This window comes from Barbus barbus, assembly GCF_936440315.1.
Source record: "Barbus barbus genome assembly, chromosome: 20".
Classification (NCBI taxonomy): domain Eukaryota; kingdom Metazoa; phylum Chordata; class Actinopteri; order Cypriniformes; family Cyprinidae; genus Barbus; species Barbus barbus.
In genome coordinates, this window is record NC_136748.1 from 27135627 (window position 1) to 27157362 (window position 21736).

The 21736-nt window shown below is 37.6% G+C and overlaps 1 protein-coding gene across 2 annotated transcripts in view; it reads right to left on the reverse strand.

Annotated features, from left to right (window-relative positions):
- Positions 1-21736, reverse strand: part of akap6 (A kinase (PRKA) anchor protein 6) — a 117331-nt gene that overhangs the window by 47187 nt on the left and 48408 nt on the right. The window contains exons 7-8 of one of the 2 annotated variants that reach the window (XM_079443082.1): positions 10901-11034; positions 5776-5896 (exon numbers count right to left, since the gene is read on the reverse strand). In XM_079443082.1, the coding sequence (XP_079299208.1) occupies positions 5776-5896; positions 10901-11034 (255 nt within the window). The remainder of the gene's footprint in view (positions 1-5775; positions 5897-10900; positions 11035-21736) is intronic. The other variant, XM_079443083.1, reaches the window with a different exon arrangement.

Here is a 21736-nt window from a genome sequence, read left to right on the forward strand (position 1 = left end):
ATAAATAATATATTATGTATATAACATGGTATTATCACGTTACAAATATGGTCATTGTATTGTGTTGTTATCGTGGTCATAATAAATAAAACATAATAATTTCAATGATTAACATATAAAACTACGTTATAAATAAAACTTTGAGCCATTAAAACACACTTGCTAAGTTGAGTTGAGAATTCAAAAACAGCAAATTAAGTTGCATTTTACATGTTCTGTCAGATCCTACAGCTTTGAACAAACGGTTCTTGTGAGAAAAAACCTTTTAAGGCTGCATCTGGCAAAAGCGAGATGATCAGATCTTTTGATTTCACATGCATGAAGACAGATAACAATGCCTCATAAACCTCAGCACTCAAAGGTACAGCTTGAACGAACAAACCAGTGAGAAAGGAGTACATCTGCAGGGCAGCTGCAGCAGCACAAGAGAACATAGAAGGTTTGGATGAGCTGAGCTTTGATCAGCAAGCGCATTAGAGCGTGATAGATTAGACTAAGATCTATTCAGCATGTCAAGGTGTGCTAAAGGTGCTGTATACACACATCGACGCTTCCAGCGCAGCAGCGGTTAACAAGCTAACGTCTGATCGACACACAGCAAACAAAAGATGAGAAACTACAGGTTAATTGGTTGATAGTACTAAAAACATATCAATGGTTGTTTTATGAAAGGAACAGACGACATGGAGGCTATTCTGGTCAAACTGATTTCTTGTGACAGTCGGTGATCTCAAGTCAAGTTGCATTTTGAAGGTTATGCACAGACACAAATACAACTGTATTGCTTACTGCATACTGAGCAAGATATGTATATGACCTACTACTACTATATAAACAGTGTGCAGTATGTAGCAAAAAAAAAAAAAAAAACCTTTCCAACATCAGAATGTGACACTGTTGCCAAATAACCATCTATGCTGCATGTTTAATTTAGTGACTGCCATCAATTCATAAGTTTTTCTGGATTTTTTAAACTACTTTTATTGTAAAATGTCTTGATTTATGGTTTATTTTATCAACTAAAAAAGGCTGGCTGTGTTCACAATGAAATTAGCATACAGCAAACTGTGCTACAAAAACTTAATAATGCACTCTATTCTTTACAAATGGATTCAGTTTATTTACATATCTATCTATCTATCTATCTATCTATCTATCTATCTATCTATCTATCTATCTATCTAGATATCTATCTATCTATCTATCTATCTATCTATCTATCTATCTAGCTATCTGTGTGTGTGTGTACGCGCGCGTGTGTGTGTGTGTGTGTGTATAAATATATGTATACAGTATCTCACAGAAGTGAGTACACCCCTCACATTTTTGTAAATATTTTATTATATCTTTTCATGTGACAACACTGAAGACACTTTGCTCCAATGTAAAGTAGTGAGTGTACAGCTTGTATAACAGTGTACATTTGTTGTCCCCTCAAAATAACTCAACACACAGCCATTAATGTCTAAACCACTGGCCACAAAAGTGAAAATGTCCAAGTTGGGCCCAAAAATATTTTGTGTGGCCACCACTATTTTCCAGCACTGCCTTAACTCTCTTGGGCATGGAGTTCACCAGAGCTTCACAGGTTGCCACTAGTCCTCTTCCACTCCTCCATGACAACATCACAGAGTTGGTGGATGTTAGAGACCTTGCGCTCCTCCACCTTCCGTTTGAGGATGCCCCACAGATGCTCAATAGGGTTTAGGTCTGGAGACATGCTTGGCCAGTCCATCACCTTTACCCTCAGCTTCTTTAGCAAGGCAGTGGTGTGTTTGGGGTCGTTATCATGTTGGAATACTGCCCTGCGGCCCAGTCTCTGCTTCAGTATGTTACAGTACATGTTGGCATTCATGGTTCCCTCAATGAACTGTAGCTCCCCAGTGCCGGCAGCACTCATGCAGCCCCAAACCATGACACTCCCACCACCGTGCTTGACTGTAGGCAAGACAAACTTGTCTTTGTACTCCTCACCTGGTTGCCGCCACACACGCTTGACACCATCTGAACCAAATAAGTTTATCTTGGTCTCGTCAGACCACAGGACATGGTTCCAGTAATCCATGTCCTTAGTCTGCTTGTCTTCAGCAAACTGTTTACGGGCTTTCTTGTGCATCATCTTTAGAAGAGGCTTCCTTCTAGGATGACAGCCATGCAGACCAATTTGATGCAGTGTGCGGCGTATGGTCTGAGCACTGACAGGCTGACCCCCCCCCCCTTCAACCTCTGCAGCAATGCTAGTAGCTCTCATACGTCTATTTCCCAAACACAACCTCTGGATATGATGCTGAGCATGTGCACTCAACCTCTTTGGTTGACCATGGCGAGGCCCGTTCTGAGTGGAACCTGTCCTGTTAAACCGCTGTATGGTCTTGGCCACCGTGCTGCAGCTCAGTTTCAGGGTCTTGGCAATCTTCTTATAGCCTACGCCATGTTTATGTAGAGCAACAATTCTTTTTTTCAGATCCTCAGAGAGTTCTTTGCTATGAGGTGCCATGTTGAACTTCCAGTGACCAGTATGAGAGAGTGAGAGCGATAACACCAAATTTAACACACCTGCTCCCCATTCACACCTGAGACCTTGTAACACTAACGAGTCACATGACACCAGAGAGAGAAAATGGCTAATTGGGCCCAATTTGGACATTTTCACTTAGGGGTGTACTCACTTTTGTGGCCAGCGGTTTAGACTGTGTTGAGTTATTTTGAGGGGACAGCAAATTTACACTGTTATACAAGCTGTACAATCACTATTTTACATTGGAGCAAAGTGTCATTTCTTCAGTGCTGTCACATGAAAAGATATAATAAAATATTTACTAAAAATGTGAGGGGTGTACTCACTTCTGTGAGATACTGTGTGTGTATATATATATAATGCTACATGTAATTTTTTTATTATAGCTGTAAAAATGATTGTTGGAATACATTTTAGAAGAAAACATTATTTCAGTCTTTCTACTTCAAAATTTCATGTTTAATTCAATGTGTTACTTTCCATTTCATTATAATTATTTGTGAATTTTAGTAGCAGTGTGTGTGTGTGTGTGTGTGTGTGTGGATGTTATATGTTGTGATATATGTGATATATATGTTCTGTGTGTGATTCAATAATGTATTATTGAATCACACACACACATATACATACACACACACACACATACATATATATATATATATATATATATATATATATACATATATATAAAATAATGCTAATCAATACATTATTTAGCTGTGCATTTTTAGTTAGCACAGTTTTATAGGACCATATATAAATATCTTCCTAACAATAATATAATATATATAATAACATTTTACATATATTTTATTTATAAATACATAACTCTATAATATTAATATTTTTTATATTTTTATGAAAGAGATATATAAAAGAGCTTTAACTAATTTACCAGACTAAAAATCGAAAATCAATTCAAGTATACTGAATTATGGGATATAGTGTTCACATTTTGATTCTTGTATCAGGTAGTACACATTTTTATGCATACAGAAACTACATCCTGGATACAGCAAAAACAGTACAGTAGTATGCTGAACATACTCAAAGACTAAGAAAGAGCAGAAAACAGGCTAATCTTTCCTCAGTTCTCTCTTACTGTAAGATATGACTAATGGCGGGGTCAGTGCGCCCGATGAGCAGGAAGATTAGTTCTGACCTTGAACATGACCTCCGCAGGTTTCGAGGGAAGAGGAAGGAGGAGGAGGAAGAGGAAGAGGGGGCCGCCGGCATGCCGTTATTTCTTTCATCATTAGGGGTTGTTTCCAGTCCGAGGCTGGGGGGGGGGGGGGGGGGGGGGTTATTAATTTCATTTCTTTATGATTCACAATCTGCTCTTTTGAAATATGCCATATGCTCGGAGCAATTGGAGGATGACAAGTGTCAGAATCAGTCCGGTAAAGGAAGCCTAAATGAGGCTGATTTACGGTCCCTGCCTCCCGGCAAGTCTGGTTTTCTGCCTCCCCCTCTTTTTTACGATAAACTCCCCCAGCATGGGGAAACAGCAGGCCGTCCCGGCTCCGGTGCGGCCTACACATGTACCCCTCTCCCAATCAATCCCACATAGAGGCCTGATAACGCATCACAGGAGAACCCCACGAAAAAAGCTGATAACCAACATGGAGGCCCAGTACATATTTATTAGGGCAGGTGGGCACACAATCAATACGGAGGAGCAAAATCAGTTTGTTTTAATCACGAACAAACACATTGACCTAACACAATACAGGCCACTTTATCTAGGACTAATACAAATTCATGGACTGTAAACAGGGCAAGGTACTATCTCTGCTTTGCACTCTTTCTCTTTCCCTCTCGCGTTTCTCTGAAATGAACTTTTACTGAAATGTGTTAAAATGACTGAGTGAGTCTGGCTGTAGAACGTGTGACAGCACGACAGAGATTGAAATGAAAGACAATCTAATCGCTGGCTCGCGGTATTGTAATATTCAGCCGTGGTTTTGCTAAATTGGTTTAAGAGAATCAAAAGTCAAGGCTCATTTGAAATATTACTGATAAATCTATAATTTAACATTCTGTATTATATGCTTCCAGTTTAAGATAAGAAAGAAAAAATTACAATTATACACGATTTAGCTGACAATTTCTTATTTAAAGTGACTAACAGTACTTTAGGGAGAGTCTCCCTGGAGCGAAGTGAACAGGAAAAAGCACTCTGTCCACGCTGAATGGCAAAAAAATGTGAACAATCAGCCAATCAGAACATTTTTATGTTTAATAGGCAGAGCAGGATTTTTGGACCAATGAGATTTAATGGTGGGTTAATTACTAACAACTGCCTGTCATGTCACGATTATTATTTTGCTCGACACAGTCTTTGTAATAATGGAGAATGCAGCTGTGGTCAAAAAAAACATTACACACATTAAAGTTCCAAAGTTGTCTAATTTGCGCTTATTTCCATATTCAGATTACAGTATATAACTGTACTGCAATTAATACGGAATGATGCAACTCATCTTGATGAAACTACAGGATTTTAATTTTTGCAGCTAGATATGCTAGGGCATGGTGTAAGAGTCTTGCCCAAGAGCACAATAGTAATAAATCATGAATTTCCATTTATAGGGTTTGAACCTACAACCTTTGGATTGCCAACCTGGATGTTTAATCACATCCTACTTGCCACCAAAATTAGGAATAGTACACCCAAAAATGAAACTTGTCATTATTTATTCACCCTCATGTTGTTCCAATTCAATATGACTTACTTTCTTCTGCTGAACAGTTTTTATTTATTTTTATTTATCTGTTTCTGAAATATCTATCAGCTATCAGAAGACTTTGCAATCCTTGCTTTTATGGACTACTGTACATACGACACTGAAAAAAAAACTGATTTAGAAACCAGTAACACTGAATTAAACATGATATTGAAATGGTCTTTTCATGTAAAACACAATAAATGTGTTTTACAAGATTTAAACTTTTTCATATTTACAACCATGAAATATAATTTTTATAGCATACTTCCATGATATATTTTAATGTGCTGTTTGTCATTTTTGAAGCTTGAAAGCCCTAGTACCTATTATGAAAAGATCAAAACATCTTCAATTATCTGCTGCATTGAAGAGAGACGGTCATATGGGTCTATAATAAATTCTGAAATGATCTATTCCTTTAATTTGTTGCCTTTTCAAAATCAGCTTCATGTTGTGCATGTCTTTCACAGATGCAATATGATATATCAATTGTAGCTAGGAACTTTAAATGCACAAGAACCCATTTACCTTATACAGGTGATGCTGCTGTTCCTCTGACATCATCAGATCATGGCTGTCCGTCACTATGGATTCCATGTCCATCAGCCAATCCCAGAGCTCCTGGTACTCCGCCTCAAACTCTGATAGGCTGAATGAAAAGAAGAAAAATGAGACAGGCAGAAAGAAGTTCACAGCTTCTCCAGCTCAGGTGAGGTCTGGAGAGACAGTGTACGGACATATTTCACCGAGTGAATATTTGACAAGCGGAGGTAATTACACTAGCCCGTTAGCGGGCAGTGCACCGAGGCGCAGTGCGTCATGGGTATGTGAAGTGTGAACAGAGTCGGGGAGCACGAGGGATCTTTAACCTGCGCTCTGAGTGACGGCTCGTGAGGCAGAACGTCTTAATTAAACATGACTTCACATCCCTCTTGCTCAACGGTGAAGCGCATTCAATATATTTTAACATCACTGGGATGATATGTGCATACGTTTACACTGTAGCCGCGCACTCATAATAGCAGCACATCACCACGTGCGCACAAACAAACATATTAGCGTCTGAGCATTGCTTAGATTTGCGCCTCAGCAGGAGGGCCGCATGTTTAGAAACATTAGTCGGAAAATTGTTTGGAATTCGCACTGCTTTTGAGCGCTTTGACAGTTTTGTCAAACTAGCACCATTTTCCCCCTCTCGCTTTTTCAAGAGGTCCTGTTGTCCCTGAAGAAGAAAAACTATGAATGAGATTACACAAATAACAATCAAAGAAGGGTGCGAGAGAAAAATCAACATTTCCTTTTTATTTCAATTCAGCACAGACACAAAAGAAAGGAATGCGTTATCGAATGCTAGCACATATGAAATTTCAACAAGGATATGTTGCATTTATGATTAGCATTTCCAAGCAGGCACTGATTAAACAAAACGGCATTGGGGAGTACGTGAAAATTTGAGCCATGTTTGTACGCAAGACATTGATTATAACAAAACGGCAAAGACAGCAAATTAGAAACAGTCAGACGTGTGCAGCGGAAGTGTGAAGACTCCCTCAGGCGCTGCGTTCTTCGACTGATATTAAAACTCAATATGCTGTTTGTGAGTTAAACAGCATCTTTCTGTATTCTTGCATGCCGTATTGTTTTTCATACTCTTCTTTTTTTTTTTCTCACTAACATAAATCTAAATGCTTGTAAAACAAGCTCTCGGGGCATCCAAACAACATTAACAACGAATAACGAAAAACAAGTAGGAGAAAAAAAAAAGTAAGATCCATTTAGCAAACGTGCATCATGGGATATTGTTCTGTCAGCATCATTTTCTCCTGCTCGCTTTGGTTCGTGAGCAGAACAATTGTACATGCTTTCCTCTAAAACATGAACTCTTTTGAAGATTGATGCCTGCACTTGGGTGAAAAAAAGTTTCACCCCCAAAATCAAAAGAACAATTAAATATAATGGAGAAATAAAAAAAATAAAATAAAGATTATCTTTAGGGACATTAAAAAAAAAGTAAACACACACACACACACACACACACATATATATATATATATATATATATATATATATATGTGTGTGTGTGTGTGTACTGTATGTTATAAATATTATTGGTAACATTTTAGAATAGGGAATACTTATTCACTATTTATTAACTATTAACTATAAATTAACAGTTAGTAAGGTAGTTGTTAAGCTTAGGTATTGGGTAGGATTATGTAGAATAAGATCATGTAGAATAAGGCATTAATATGTGCTTAATTTGTACTAATAAATGGCTAATATTCTAGTAATATGCATGCTAATAAGCAACTAGTTAAGAGACCCTAAAATAAAGTGTTACCATATTATTATAATAAAAAAATACAGCAAAAATATATATATAAATATATAAACAAACTATACACACATATACATTTACGTGTGTGTGTGTATAATAGCCACAGTAATAATAATAATATCAACAATATTAAATGCTATTTCAATAGCAATAAAATGCTATTTCAAACAAAAAATATGTCAACACAGAAAATAAAACTCATCAAGGCACTTGGTCTACTTAAACAAACAAACAAAAAATTCCTATTCTTTTTTTTTAACTTGAAAGGTTTTGTGAGACTCATCCACCTGTTCATCAGATCTCACACGTGGAGCGGTTTTGTCGACAAGCATTAGCCGTTAGCCACTTGAAACGTTCTCCTCCGGGTCAGCGCAGCACTGACACTCATGTGAGACAGAAATGTATGCCTCTCCGTCTTTCTTTCTTTTCAAATCCTTTTAACATCAGCGTGCCCCCCACTCAGCACCGCGCCACCTTTCTAAGAGGGGGAGGTGGTCTAATTCATCAGCCCTCACCCTGAGCCTCACCGGGAAAGGTTGGCCGGCAGTATTGACACCCCTCACATCTCATACGAAGTGACAGTTTTATAGAAAGAGCTCTTTAATTTATGGTGCTAATCCCTGGCGCCTAATGCGGGGACTTAACATCTCCTTTTCACCGCTGTCTGTTGTGTTTCCCTCGTCTCTCCTCTCCTGGAGAGGGCTTTTGATTCCTGAATGGCAGGCGTCCCGTTTCTATCAGGTGCGAGGGGATGCTGGGAGCCGCGGCAGTGGGCGTCAGCCCTTGATGAGGCCGGCGAGCTGGAGAGAGGCAAAGGAGGCCATCGAATTCGACAGCGCCTCCCTTAAGACATGTTTCCATGCAAAGGTAAGGGCCAAAGAGTCAAAACAATGAATCCTTGAGCAGGCAGCTCATCATTAAAATTCAAAGGATCATTATGGGTTTTTTACTGCAAAATAAATCATTACGACGAGAAGCTTAAAAGGATTAAAACGATGTTTGATTCAAAGCCAAGCCGAGGAGTCCGATCCGGACTCTATGGTTAACATTCAGGACTTTACTGGATCAGGAGAGAGAGAGGGGGAGGATAGAGAACTAATGGACCACCAAATAAAAGGATTAGTTATTTTAGGAAAGAGAAAAAAAAAGATAATGCAAGTCTATAACCACATGAGGAACCACTAAGTAGCATTAGAGAAGGGTTACTTCAAGCCCTTAAAATAAATCTAATCTACAATATTGATCAAACGGCAAGATATTTGTGAAAACAAAAGAGCCGAGGCACAAAATATAAAATATACTTCAGGAAGTTATTGGCGTTCTAAGTCTGCATCATAATACTCACGGAAGCCCTTAAGTGAAGGATTTGAATTGTTCTACACAACAAATCCACGTCATATAAATCAGGCTCCTCAAAACAAAGTGCATGAAAGACTTGACTTCCAAACAGTATTAATTAATAAAACTACTGATAAAAAAATAACTAGAGTAAAAATGTGGAATTCACATTGTTTACAGAGTGCTGCCATACAAACTCATTAAATGTAAAACAATATCCTAAAAATTCTCAAATAATTTTATATTTGATAAATGCTTTTCATTACAAAAAATAAATATATTTTAATAAAATATTCATTATTATATTCATTGCAAAATTCACTTTTCAAGTTGTTTGAACATAAATGTGTGTTGGAAGTGTGTGTACAGATCCATCCTATAATCATAAAAATCCACCCAGTGTTTTTTTTTTTAATCCCCATTTTAAAATCCCCTTTCTCAAATCAGGCTGTTCTGAGAGCCCTGTCAGAATGACGTAGTTCTGTACAGACCACTCCCACGATAGTTGATTGACAAGACCGTCTTATCTTAGACCTGCCCTGAGTGAGCTGAGAGCTGTCCGCCATTGTGTCGACTCCGGTGCAGGGGAAGACAAGATGTCTTCGATTAAGCGATTGAGGCGTTTTGTTATTGCATGTAATAATGAATAAAGCAGTCATCATTTACTCCCGACATCTGAGCCGCTGAAGACACAGAGGATTAATGTTACTTTCGCTCTGAAATGTATGCGCCGATCCCCGATCTGCCTAAATGCGTCTATATTCACGCGAATCATTAGTGATCCAGCTTCATCTACAGAAGTATAACGTTTTTTTAATGAATCTCTGCAAATCGCCTTTCTTTATAATGTGCTAGTTAGCCAGTTTCGCGGCTAAAGTAAACAGTACTGCTCGTCACCCCACGGCAGAGAGGGGCGGGATCAGCAGAGTCATGAGCATTTAAAGGGACATGGACTAAAAAACGGCTTGATGAAAACAGAGCTGATTTTGACAGGGTAAAGAAGGTGTTATTTACACTACCAATAAGATATTTCAACCAAAGTATCTTATAGACTTTTCATTAAAGTGGAAATTTTCTTAAAGACATTTCATCAGGGGGGAAGTCATGGCCTAATGGTTAGAGAGTCAGACTCGTAATCCAAAGGTTGCGGGTTCGAGTCTCGGGCCGGCAGGGATTGTAGGTGGGGGGAGTGAATGTACAGCACTCTCTCCACCCTCAATACCATGACTGAGGTGCCCTTGAGCAAGGCACCGAACCCCCAACTGCTCCCCGGCAGCTGCAGCATAAATGGCTGCCCACTGCTCCGGGTGTGTGTTCACGGTGTGTGTGTGTGTTCACGGTGTGTGTGTGTTCACGGTGTGTGTGTGTGTGTGTGTTCACTGCTGTGTGTGTGCACTTTGGATGGGTTAAATGCCGAGTATGGGTCACCATACTTGGCCATATGTCACTTCACTTTCACTTTCATTAAGACCCTAAAGAATCATATAAATTTGTGGAAAATGGGCATCCGATGACCCCTTTAAGTTACTATTAATATTTATTTTGTTTGGGCTGGCACAATTTATGTTTGCATCATTTTGCACATTAGTCACTGAACAAAAATTTTATTTTATTAATGAAAATATATACATTTTTTGTTATTTTTGAGTAAAACAATTAATGAAAATGATGAAATATTAACTAAATTTACAGCACATTTTCACTAAAACTATAGTGCTGAAAAACTAAAAAGAAAATCCTTTTCTAATGCTTTAATCAATAGCATTAGACAAACTTTTGTTCCACTCCCAAAAGTTTTGAATACAACGGTGAACAATGCAATAGTATAAATGTACATGCATACTTTAATAGTATTTTTTTTTAATGCTTTTCATGGATTTATCTTTCCACTGAGCTAGTCACAGTGCATTCTGGGATTGCATTCACCATGAAGGACATATGCAATGTTGTTTTCGAAAAAAACTTTTCTCATCGTACCTGTTAGACTTGGACATCAGGGTGAAGTCGACACTTCTGCTGTTGGAGCAGTACTGTTGACTTTTAAGTTTCCCTCTCATCTGATCCAGAACATCTTTCTGAACCTCTCGATGGCTCTGTTGGACCTCCACCTGCTGACACCAAAAACAAACAGAGAGAAAGAATCAGAACAGATACAATTTGAATAACCTCAATTAACTCAATGCCATTGATTCAACTTCAAGAACTATTAAAAAAACAATAAACTATCAGAACTCACAAAACTATTAAACTAATTCAGACTTCTAGCATTTAGCTGAATCAATACGGCAGCAATAAAGAGCGACGCTTGAAACTGGCATTGTTCCATCTCAGAAAGGAGCGTGTTGGTTTTCAGAAGTGATTAGGAAGCACTTGTACATGCTTTTCAAATCAGATGGAAAAAATATGAATTTCTCCTTGGTGCTTGAGAAAATTGGCTACATTGGCTTGACGCAGATCAGTTATTGTGCAAAATACGAGGCGATGAATGAGCGAGCCAATAAAATCTTCAACAGACGGCTTTGATTTTTTGCTCATTTCTCAACACTTTATGAAGCGCGCCGGCTTCGCATTCTCCACCAAGCGCCCGGCGCCTGCTCGGCAGATGCCTCTAGAAAGGTCAGACGATTCCATGAATGTAAACTGCTCCTCAATCAAAGCTACCCTTGATAATAAACAAGAAAATCAACAGAAAGATGTGTCGCTTTTCATTCCATTTATTGGGCAGGCATCAAACGCCGGGCTCGGGCGCTTTGCTCATTTGGGAGGAATGAAATTAACCTAACTAGGAGCTCTAGAAAATTAGCGGCGCGAGCACGCCGACTTCTCCTCTCCCTCCTCGGAGGAATTTGCTTTCATTTGCCTTCATTTTTGATTCACTCGGCTGGCTCGCCGATGCCATGTCAGGATCCTAATTACTCAATCCCACTGGAGCGGCTTACACACACAATAATAACTGATGCCCACCTCCGACAAAAGCAATTTCTCCGAGCCACCTTGAGCCTAAGGATGGCTCGGCCCAGCACGCCACTTCGGTTTCGAGTCGAGGACATTGTCGTGATGGAGATTCGCCTCTCTTGTGGCTTGCGTGGCTAAGACGCATTTGCATTGATCTCGCCAAACCGAGCAAAATTACCCATCTGTATTAAAAACCACAGAGCTGAAATGTATTAGAAATCTATAATGGTGTACGCAGCAGAGTTGCTGCGAGATGCGGCTCCCATGGGTGAATATGAGAAACATCAATATCAAGCACATAAACCTACATTCATCAGCACTTGAAGCAGAAATCAGGCTATTGATGAGCGTTTGTCATAATGTACGCAGAGCCCGTTCTCACAATGCAGTGCAATCAGCGTCTGAGATAAAGGCTAAGCTTTAGTAATCTCAAGGCAGACAATGTCAACCAAAGAAAAACGCATGTAAGCCCCCAACATAAAAGCAAAGCATTGTTTATTTATTTTTTCTATGGGCTGGAGTGCTCCACGTCGCTCGCCGCGCTAACAGCCGCTCTCGGCTTCCCGTACGACCGCTGTACGAACACGTGGTCTCCTGCCGAAGTGGTAAATAACCCCCTGATCCTGCACACCACAGTTCGGCTGGATTTCCCACCACCTTCTCCCCTCCTGGCCCATTAAAAGATATTCTTATTCAGATATGCAGACAGAAGGGATTTGTGTGTGAATCTCCCCTATACTTATTTCAAACAGAATCATTCAAAAACCTCTCTCTCTATCTCTCTCTCTCTCTCGCCGTCAAAAGAGGTCTTGCTTTAAACTGCTAATATGGCAGGAATCAATATGAATTCAATCATTTGATGAATGCTTTCCTCCATCACTCGAGTGAAATCGAGACTCAGATGTCAGTAAAATCTGCTGAATCGAGTCATTTTGGGCCCTTTTGTTTACATGCCTGTGTCAGTTCCACATCTTCTGGGACTTTTACACGGTCAATCATGAGCTGAAACTGTGGCAATCATCACTTCCTATATAATGTCAGACTAGGCACCTCACATTATCAAAAAATGTAAACTAAACCCATACAACTTACTGTACACTACCATTCAAAGTTTGGGGTCTTCCTTTGAAAGAAATTAATACTTTTTTCAGCAAGAACACATTAAATAGATCAAAAGTGACAGTAAATACATTCATTCATTCATTATGTTACAAAAGATTTCTATTACAAATAAATGTTGTTCCTCTCAACATTCTAATCATCAATGAATCCTGAAGAAAATGTATCTCCACAAAAACATTAAGCAGCACAACCGTTTTCAACATTGATAATAATAAGAAATCATCATATTTCTGATGAAAATTTGGGTGCTTGCTCTGAAAATTGACACCACAATGTAAAAAACCGTTACCAGTGCATGCTGCATAGTTGATTACTGCCTATGAAGTTCTTGTTTTATTATCTCATTGCTTAGAATAAATAATAGCACACACTCCTGAAAAAGCCTAATGATTTGAGGTGTCATGTCTGTAACACTAATGTGGCACTAAACATGAACAACAGAACAACAGCCATGCCAAACATCACTAAAAATCCCTCTATTTTTAAATGCATAATACCAAAGAGAAATAATAATGAGAACAAAAAAAGTCAATAACAGTAAAGGCAAAGCATGAACAGACCTGACTGATTTGCCTTAGTAAGATAGACAGGACTGCTAAAAATCTGCAGATTGTGATTAAAAAACATGCACTGGAGGAAAACAATCACAGACATGATCGTCCTTGAGCTTTGAGGCACATGTGTTTCACATCGAACAGGAGGGTGAAATACATCGGGATCAAACATAATCCAAACAGAATTGAGTAATGCTCTTGTGTTGCTTCATGTGCAATGAAAAAACAGAGTGAGAGAGAGATAGAGAGATGGGTGGAAAGACGATTCATGTGGCAGCAGTGCAAACAGGACAGAGTCTCATTGAAAGCAGCTGGGGAATGAAGACAAACGAGAAAAATGTGACTCTAGCATGCATATGAGAAAAAAAACAAACAAAAAAAAAAAACAGGTGAACTGCTGGACAGGGGGCGATGGATACCTCCTAAATTCTATATTTAAGCTATGTGACAAAACACGGGGGTCGTTCATTTCTTTATCGTCTGCTCTGAATGCGAGGAGCGTTGTGGCGAGATTGAAAACGGTGGGAAGTCTCCTGCCACCCCGGCCCCCCCAGCGACCGGTGTTCAAAACAGCCAGAACATACATCGGCCTGTTTGAAATGTCTCCCATCAGGTTGGTCCTGATGTTCAGAGGCAGCATCGGAGGCGAGCAACGCACATGCAGGCATGCTCTGAAAATAAATTCAGTCGGGAGTTGTGTGGGGTCGAGACGGCAGCTGTAAATGGCAGAGGGTTCTATCAAAGCAGCTCATAAATTTACAAATACCCCTGCAAAGCTTCACCTTCACAAACTCTACATGCGTCTGGAAAATGCTGTCGTATTGTGTTTAAAAAAAGAAAGAAAAGAAAACCAAATTCCCCAATTGTCATTTAAGAGGCTGTATTTCATTCGAGTGTTTTCACTTTCACGAGCAGGAAAAAGAATGCGCTGCTATTCCTTGACGGCCGGCTTTTTCCTGCGTCTTGCACCTCGGAAAAGTTACGAGGGGAGATTATTTTTGAGGAGAGCGGGCCTCCGAGGAGCTGTAGAAGGCATGAAACTCATTTGGAAACTATTACTTTCAAATCACTAGTCATAAAGGCTGGATTTAATGTGTGGTGGGGTCTTCCGACATGAATCATGCAACTTTATAGCTCAAAATAATGACGATTATTACAGTGTTGTCAGACATAAGTTGCTCTCATTCGTTCACGCTTATCTGTCTTTCGCAGCTAACCAGCTGCTGATACGACCGCATTCATTTGCAGTTGTTTGACTGCTTGGTCAAATAAATTTGATTATGTACGCACTAAAAACACAGGGGGTCATATTTCTATGGCTATCTGCAATGTCGCCAGAATAGATGCCACCGTAGGTGCAAGATGAATTGGTTGTGTTTTATCAAACGAGCACTTTGCAATATGCAAAATGTGTTACATTCAATTAATATTCTTGAAGTTAGGTTCTTCTAGATGCAAAGCACCTTTAAGGTAAGTCAGTTCACTTGGTGGCCAATTTAAGAATGCTCACATGCAACTATAGAGAGAAACATGGGTTCAGGCAAAATTCCATTCATTTTCTCCATTGAGAATCTGACAGAAATTGAGGCTGTTATCTTATGTGGAAGCCAGTCAAAAAAGTCATGTTTATAAGTCAAATTCCTGGTGAAGAACTAAATTCTAAAGAGAGATCAATCAATCAGAGAGGCCACTGTTACAATGAAGACAGAAATAACGCTGAATGTTCTTGAAATAATAGCTGAATTTTCAGTATCATTTCTCCAGTCTTCAGTGTCACTGATTTGCTGCTAAAGAAACATTTATTATTAATATTAATGCTAAAAACAGTTGTGCTGCTTCATATTTTAATGTAAACCATGATACATTTTTCTGTCAGGATTCTTTGATGAATAGAAAGTTCAAGAGAACTGCATTTATTTGACTGTTGTGTCTTTTTACCGCTTTAATCAGTCCTTGCTAAATGACAATTAATTAAAAAAAAGTTATATAAACAAAAAAGTCATTTTTACTGATTACAAAGTGATTCACAAAATAAGTAGTTAATTCTAGAGTTCATAGTTGTTTTTTTACTGAATCGTCATAAAGAATGTTGCTTCAGACAAAATCTCATGATTTATATTAGAGTTCTTTTGCTTGGTTCAATGGCTTGGAACTGTTATTGATGAATATTTTGAAATGCCAATAGAGAAAATAAATGGGAAAAATACTTCTGAGATTAAGACAGCTGGAAAAGTGGGCCGTCGCTGATGTGCTCTTTTTTTCCAGTCATTCAAATACAGCTCCAATGTACTCAAATGGAGAGGGAAAAAAAGTTTTATCAAGGTGACATTTCATATTTTAAATCGGCCACACATTAACCAGATACATTAACTGAAATTACATTCAACTAGTACAAAAAAAAACCAGCTGATGCCTCTAAAAAAAAGCGATAGGATCTTCCATTTCTACAGCCACCATATTGAGAACTGCAATGTCTCCTATTCATCTTTGTACGAGTGGACTGACTCCTCCTCTGTTCGTCATGCCAATGGTCAGTGTCGCTCAAGCTGCTGAAATGAATGATTTCTGGTGGCAGTAAATCTCTGTATGTGTGAACGCCCCTGTGTACCGTCTCTGCTAAATGTCAAATATCTTCTAATGCACCATCATTTCTTAAGACAGCATTTTAAATATCTATTTTTAAAAAGTCCTCACTCTAAATCTAATTGATGAGGTCAAAATAAATTTTTAATTGGTAATAAGGGATGACTTACATTTAGCTTAAAGCAAAACAACTCCTTTGACCTTGACATGAAAGTGAGCTTTTGTCCTCGCGAAACGCATCAGGCCTTTACCTGCATATGCTGCCATCCCTTTAAGAAATATCTTTGAAAGCTTTAGCTCCTGCAACATTTATCAGGGCGTGAAATTAGCAATTGCTAGGAGCCAAATTGCTGCTTCTTATTTAATGTTGTTGCTGAAAGGTGACATTTAATCGCTGATCCTTGCTTCCATGAAGTCTAAGCACCCCAAGACACATGCAGGAAAAGGCGCGGGGGTCTGAAACAATGTTCACGTTATGGATTAGTCAGGCAGGGGGTCGTATTGATCGGGTGATCATTTTCTATCTAATAGAGACCATCTTCGCTTTAATATGGTCTTGCTTTGCTTTAGCTTTATCATGCATGCCAAGCAGTCACACCAGGTGTGTGTCAAGAATGTCAGAGTAGATTCTGCCGTCATAGACGGGTGATGGGAAACATCTGGGTCATTATACACAAACGGGTTTGTGTCTCTCTCATATGTACAGTATGTGTGTTATTGTAGGCAAACTAAGTGTCATTTATTTATTAAAAATAAAATACATTATAAAACTGATGTGTTCAAAATGAAAACAAAAGGCATTCAAAATCATTGCCATTAAAAATTTATTAAAAGTCATTGTAAATGAGCTACTATTGACTGAATTGCTGTGTGTGTGCGTGTACATGAGTATGGATGCTACTTTTCAAATGATCTCATGAAAATTAATAATCAGCATGGATGTAATCCTATGGATGAGGGTCAAATGTTTGCTGAATTGGATTTGTACTGAAAAACCTTTAAAATGAAAAAAAGAAAACTGTGACTCAAGTGTCCAAATACATTTCAGGGTATAATTTGGATCCATCATTTTAATCAGATTTGATTTTTAAAATACTAGAAATGCAGCCGTTTCATAGAATGATGTGTCTAACAGATCGAGCATCACAGATTACACACGCTTACAAATATGACTATAATCACAATATGCCAATCCTCTCTGCAAACGCAGCTCTCAAATGAATGCAGACGAGAAGAAAACAGTGAGCATTCGGTTAGACTACCTCAAAAATCCCCTGACTTCAATTCCTCGCCGCTTTTCAACAAAGCGAGACGGCATGCATCAACCGGCTTAGATGAAGATATTTTGAAAACTGAGCCAAGCGCTTCGGGCAGGTGTTACATGAGAATCCATTAATATAGGTAATTAACATTAGCCACCATTTTAATTAACATGCAAACTAATTAGGAAATAATTAAGTAACATAAAAAATCGGATCCTCATTTGAAATCGGAAGGAGACGGTATGGAGGCTACCTTGACGTGGATTCTTTTGAGGTTTGGGGAGTAGAAATGAGCTGTTTTTCTTCTTTTTTGTGAGAGTTCGAGATGAAAGCAGGTTGTTTGTCAAAGTGGATTGTGGTCAAATGAAACTATAAACCACCAGTAGATCAGAATGATATCTAGAGGATAGATTGAGCTCTACTGGCCACTCTGAGCTGAACAGACTGAAGTCAAACACTGTGTCAGTGTATTAAAGCACAAAGACACACCAGTCGTCAGAGCCACTGCCTGCAGGCCTACGCGTGTGTGTGTGTGTGTGTGTGTGTGTGTGTGTGTGTGCGCATGCATGTGTGAGAGAGACACAGCAGAGCAGCTCTATCCCAACTACAGAGATACACTTCTGTCAAAAGCCTCATGTATAATCCACATTTACAGAAAAATGGGTTAATTATACCTCAATTTACCCAAGTATGACATGTTCCTGGATCATCTTTCTTTGTTCATTATCAACCAATCAAAGCTCTCTAATTACGGGTTTGAGTTAAAAATTAGGACTTACCAAGTTAACAGTGAACTACTAGGCAGGTAACTGTTTTCAAGAATTGCAGCAAAATGCAACAGTCACACTTATTAATTCTAATCTCTAGAACGTGAAAAATACATATTACTGTACATACTGTACACACACACACACATATATATATATATATATATATATATATACTATAAAATATAAACTTCAACTAAATATACTATATTTAAATATAAAAAATAAATATATTTTTCTATATACTATATAGACAAACATACTACACTTACGACAATCAAGTGGCATTTGTTTTAAAGAAAAATAGGGTAACACTTTAATTTAAGGTGTCCTTGTTACATATGTTACATGCACTTACTATTATAATAACATTTAATTATGCATAATTACATGCAAGTAGCCATAAACCAAACCCTAATCCTAACCCTAAACAGATAGTATGTACATGTAGTTAACTAATATTACTCAGTACTTAAATGTATAATTACACTGTGACAAGGACACCTTAAAATAAAGTGTAACCAAAAATAGCAACAAACTTAAACCAATGTAACATAATGTGCTTGCTGATGGCACTAGGTTTGTTGTTTTATAGGGTTAATAAGAATGGTCAGTATGTTTTCCTAATAAACTAGTCATTGGTAGCTTTGGCAAAAAGTTAGTTCTGGATCTTGAGGATAGACTATAAGACTACGATTGGATCACAATGTTGTTCCATGAACAAAAAGGCATGTTGATCCAGAAACATGCTGTGCTTCACATGGTGCCACAGCGGTTAAAGCTGCCTCCAAACATCAACATTAACTTACCCAAAAATTAGACTTTGATCAGAACAGGATTGAGAACGTCTTAATACGTCTTTCATCGGTATGACTGAGTGTCCTTGGCAGACTGATTCTAATATTCACCAGGCTTTTTCCAAGAACGCTATATGCGCAGGCCATTTGTTTGTTGGAAGGACTGTCACGAACAATAAAAGCCACAGAGCCGGGGAACGGAGTCAGAAAACATCACATGAAGTAAGTGCTTTTAAATGCTCTTCTTGGCAATCACAGAAGGAAATTGATTTTAGTAATAAGACAAAGAAAGCAATTGCAGAGATCGATGCATAAAGCCGGAGCGTAATGTACAGAGCCAAGTTTACTATTTCATTAACAGTAGGACAAAAACTCCAGAAAGCATTCGCTATGACAAATGCCCCACACCATTATATGCACATTTCAGGTAAGTGCTGCGGGCCAAGTTAAATTCCATTTCTCTGCCCCATTGTATCTCTATTTATTATTTGTTGTATTTGTTCCAGATGGTGAAGTAAGGGCTGCTGAGAGACTATTGTTCCTCCGGCCCCAGAGAACTGGGTCTGAAATAAACTCCATCACACAAATCCCAGCGCCGCCTCCACACGCTAAAAGCTTCTGCCTCCTAACACACACAGACACACACACAGACACACACACATAGTGACAGTCTCACACTCCTTTAAAGCTACAATTCGACAGACAAACAACATGATACAGCTCAGTTTCTATTCTATGCCTCTGAAATGAAAGTGTTCTATTGCCCGATTGAGCCTCAAACAATAATTCCTAGCTTATTAAGTGATTTTCAACAAAGACGTTTCCTGGCAAACAAATTTCAGAGGTTAAATGATGCTATGCTACTCTATCACGCTTTTTCTGCAAGTCTTTGACTGTCAAAAGAGAGAAGACTGTTTATTAGCATCATGTAATGTAGGAACTTTCTCCCATGTTTATCATTCCATATAATTATCAACTATATACATCTTCCTGAGTGCCGCAGTTTGTGTGATATACTTGCAGAACTGTAAAAATTTAGTACAAATACAGACATTTTTGACTTTCCAAGACAACATTACACATTGCTCAAATAATATTATATATACAGGTTTTCATGCAGATATTTATGCGTATTATACTGACATAAAATATGAATAGTTGTTTGAATGTGTGTGTGTGCATATAATACAATTATATATTACATTATATATTAGTATTATATTGAGATTAAATATATTGGTCTTATAAAATTATAATTAATTATAATAATGAAATTTATTTAATTTATTTAAATTTATTTATAGTAAGTTATATTATTAGTATTATATTGAGATTAATTGCATACAAAATAAAAGTTTTTGTTTACTTAATATGCGTGGGTGCTGTGTATATTTATTATGTTTATATAAATACACAAACAAGCATTTTTAAAAAAAATATTTACATGTACACATATACAGTATATCTCTATATTTATATTCATATATAAATATAAATATTTAAATATAAATATTTTATATCTTAAATATATACATGCATATGTATTTATATATATATATATTATAAAAATTACACGCATATATTATGTAAACAAAAACGTTTATTTTGTAAGCGATTAATTGTTTGACAGCACTTATATATATATATATATATATATATATATATATATGTGTGTGTTTATAATATTATATTATAGTTTATTATTATATTTATATTTATATATAATATCAAAAATAAATAAATAAATAAAATTAATAATAATAATATTTATCTGTACTGCGTTAGGCTAACTGAGACTTGTAATAGCACTTGCACGTTGTTGCTCTTTTGTTGGTTTTGATTGCTTCTTATGTCCTCATTTGCTAAATGACTAAATAAAATAAATAAATAAAATATTATATATATATATGTATATATATATATATATATATATATATATATATATATATATATAAACAGTCATGCACCCTTGGTAAATATGATCAAAGAAGGCTGTGAAAATTAATCTGCATTGTTAATCCTTTTGATCTTTTAGTTAAAAAATTCACAAAAATCTAACCTTTCATTGGATAATAAGAATTTAAAATGGAGGGAAATATCATTATGAAATAAATGTTTTTCTCTAATACACATTGGCCACAATTAATGGCACCCTTTTATTCAATACTTTTTGAAAGCTCCATTTGCCAGTTTAACAGCTCTAAATTTTCTCCTATAATGCCTGATGAGGTTAGAGACCACCTGGCAAGAGATCAGAGACCATTCCTTCATCCAGAATCACTCCAGATCCTTCAGATTCACAGCTCCATGTTGGTGCTTCTTCTCTTCAGTTCACCTCACTCATTTTCTACAGAGTTCAGGTCAGAGGACTGGAATGGCCAGCAGAAGTTTGGTTTTGTGCTCAGTGACCCATTTTTGTGTTGTCTTTGAGGTTTGTGTTTGGATTATTGTACGGTTGGAAGATCCAAACATGGCCCATTATAAGATTTCTAACAGTCAGTCACTTATTGATTTTTTATCTGTTGGTATTTGATAGAATCCATGATGCCATGTGTCTAAACAAGATGTCCAGGACCTCCAGCAGAAATATAGGCCCACATCATCAAAAATACAGCAGTATATTTCATTGTACAAATGGGGTACTTTTTATCCCTGTGTTCACCAAACCCTTCTTGAGTGTTTGCTGCTAAAAAGTTCCAGTTGTGTCTGATAACTGAATATGCTGGAGTTTGTTTTTGGATGAGCTAGGAGAATTTTTCTTGAAATCCTTCCA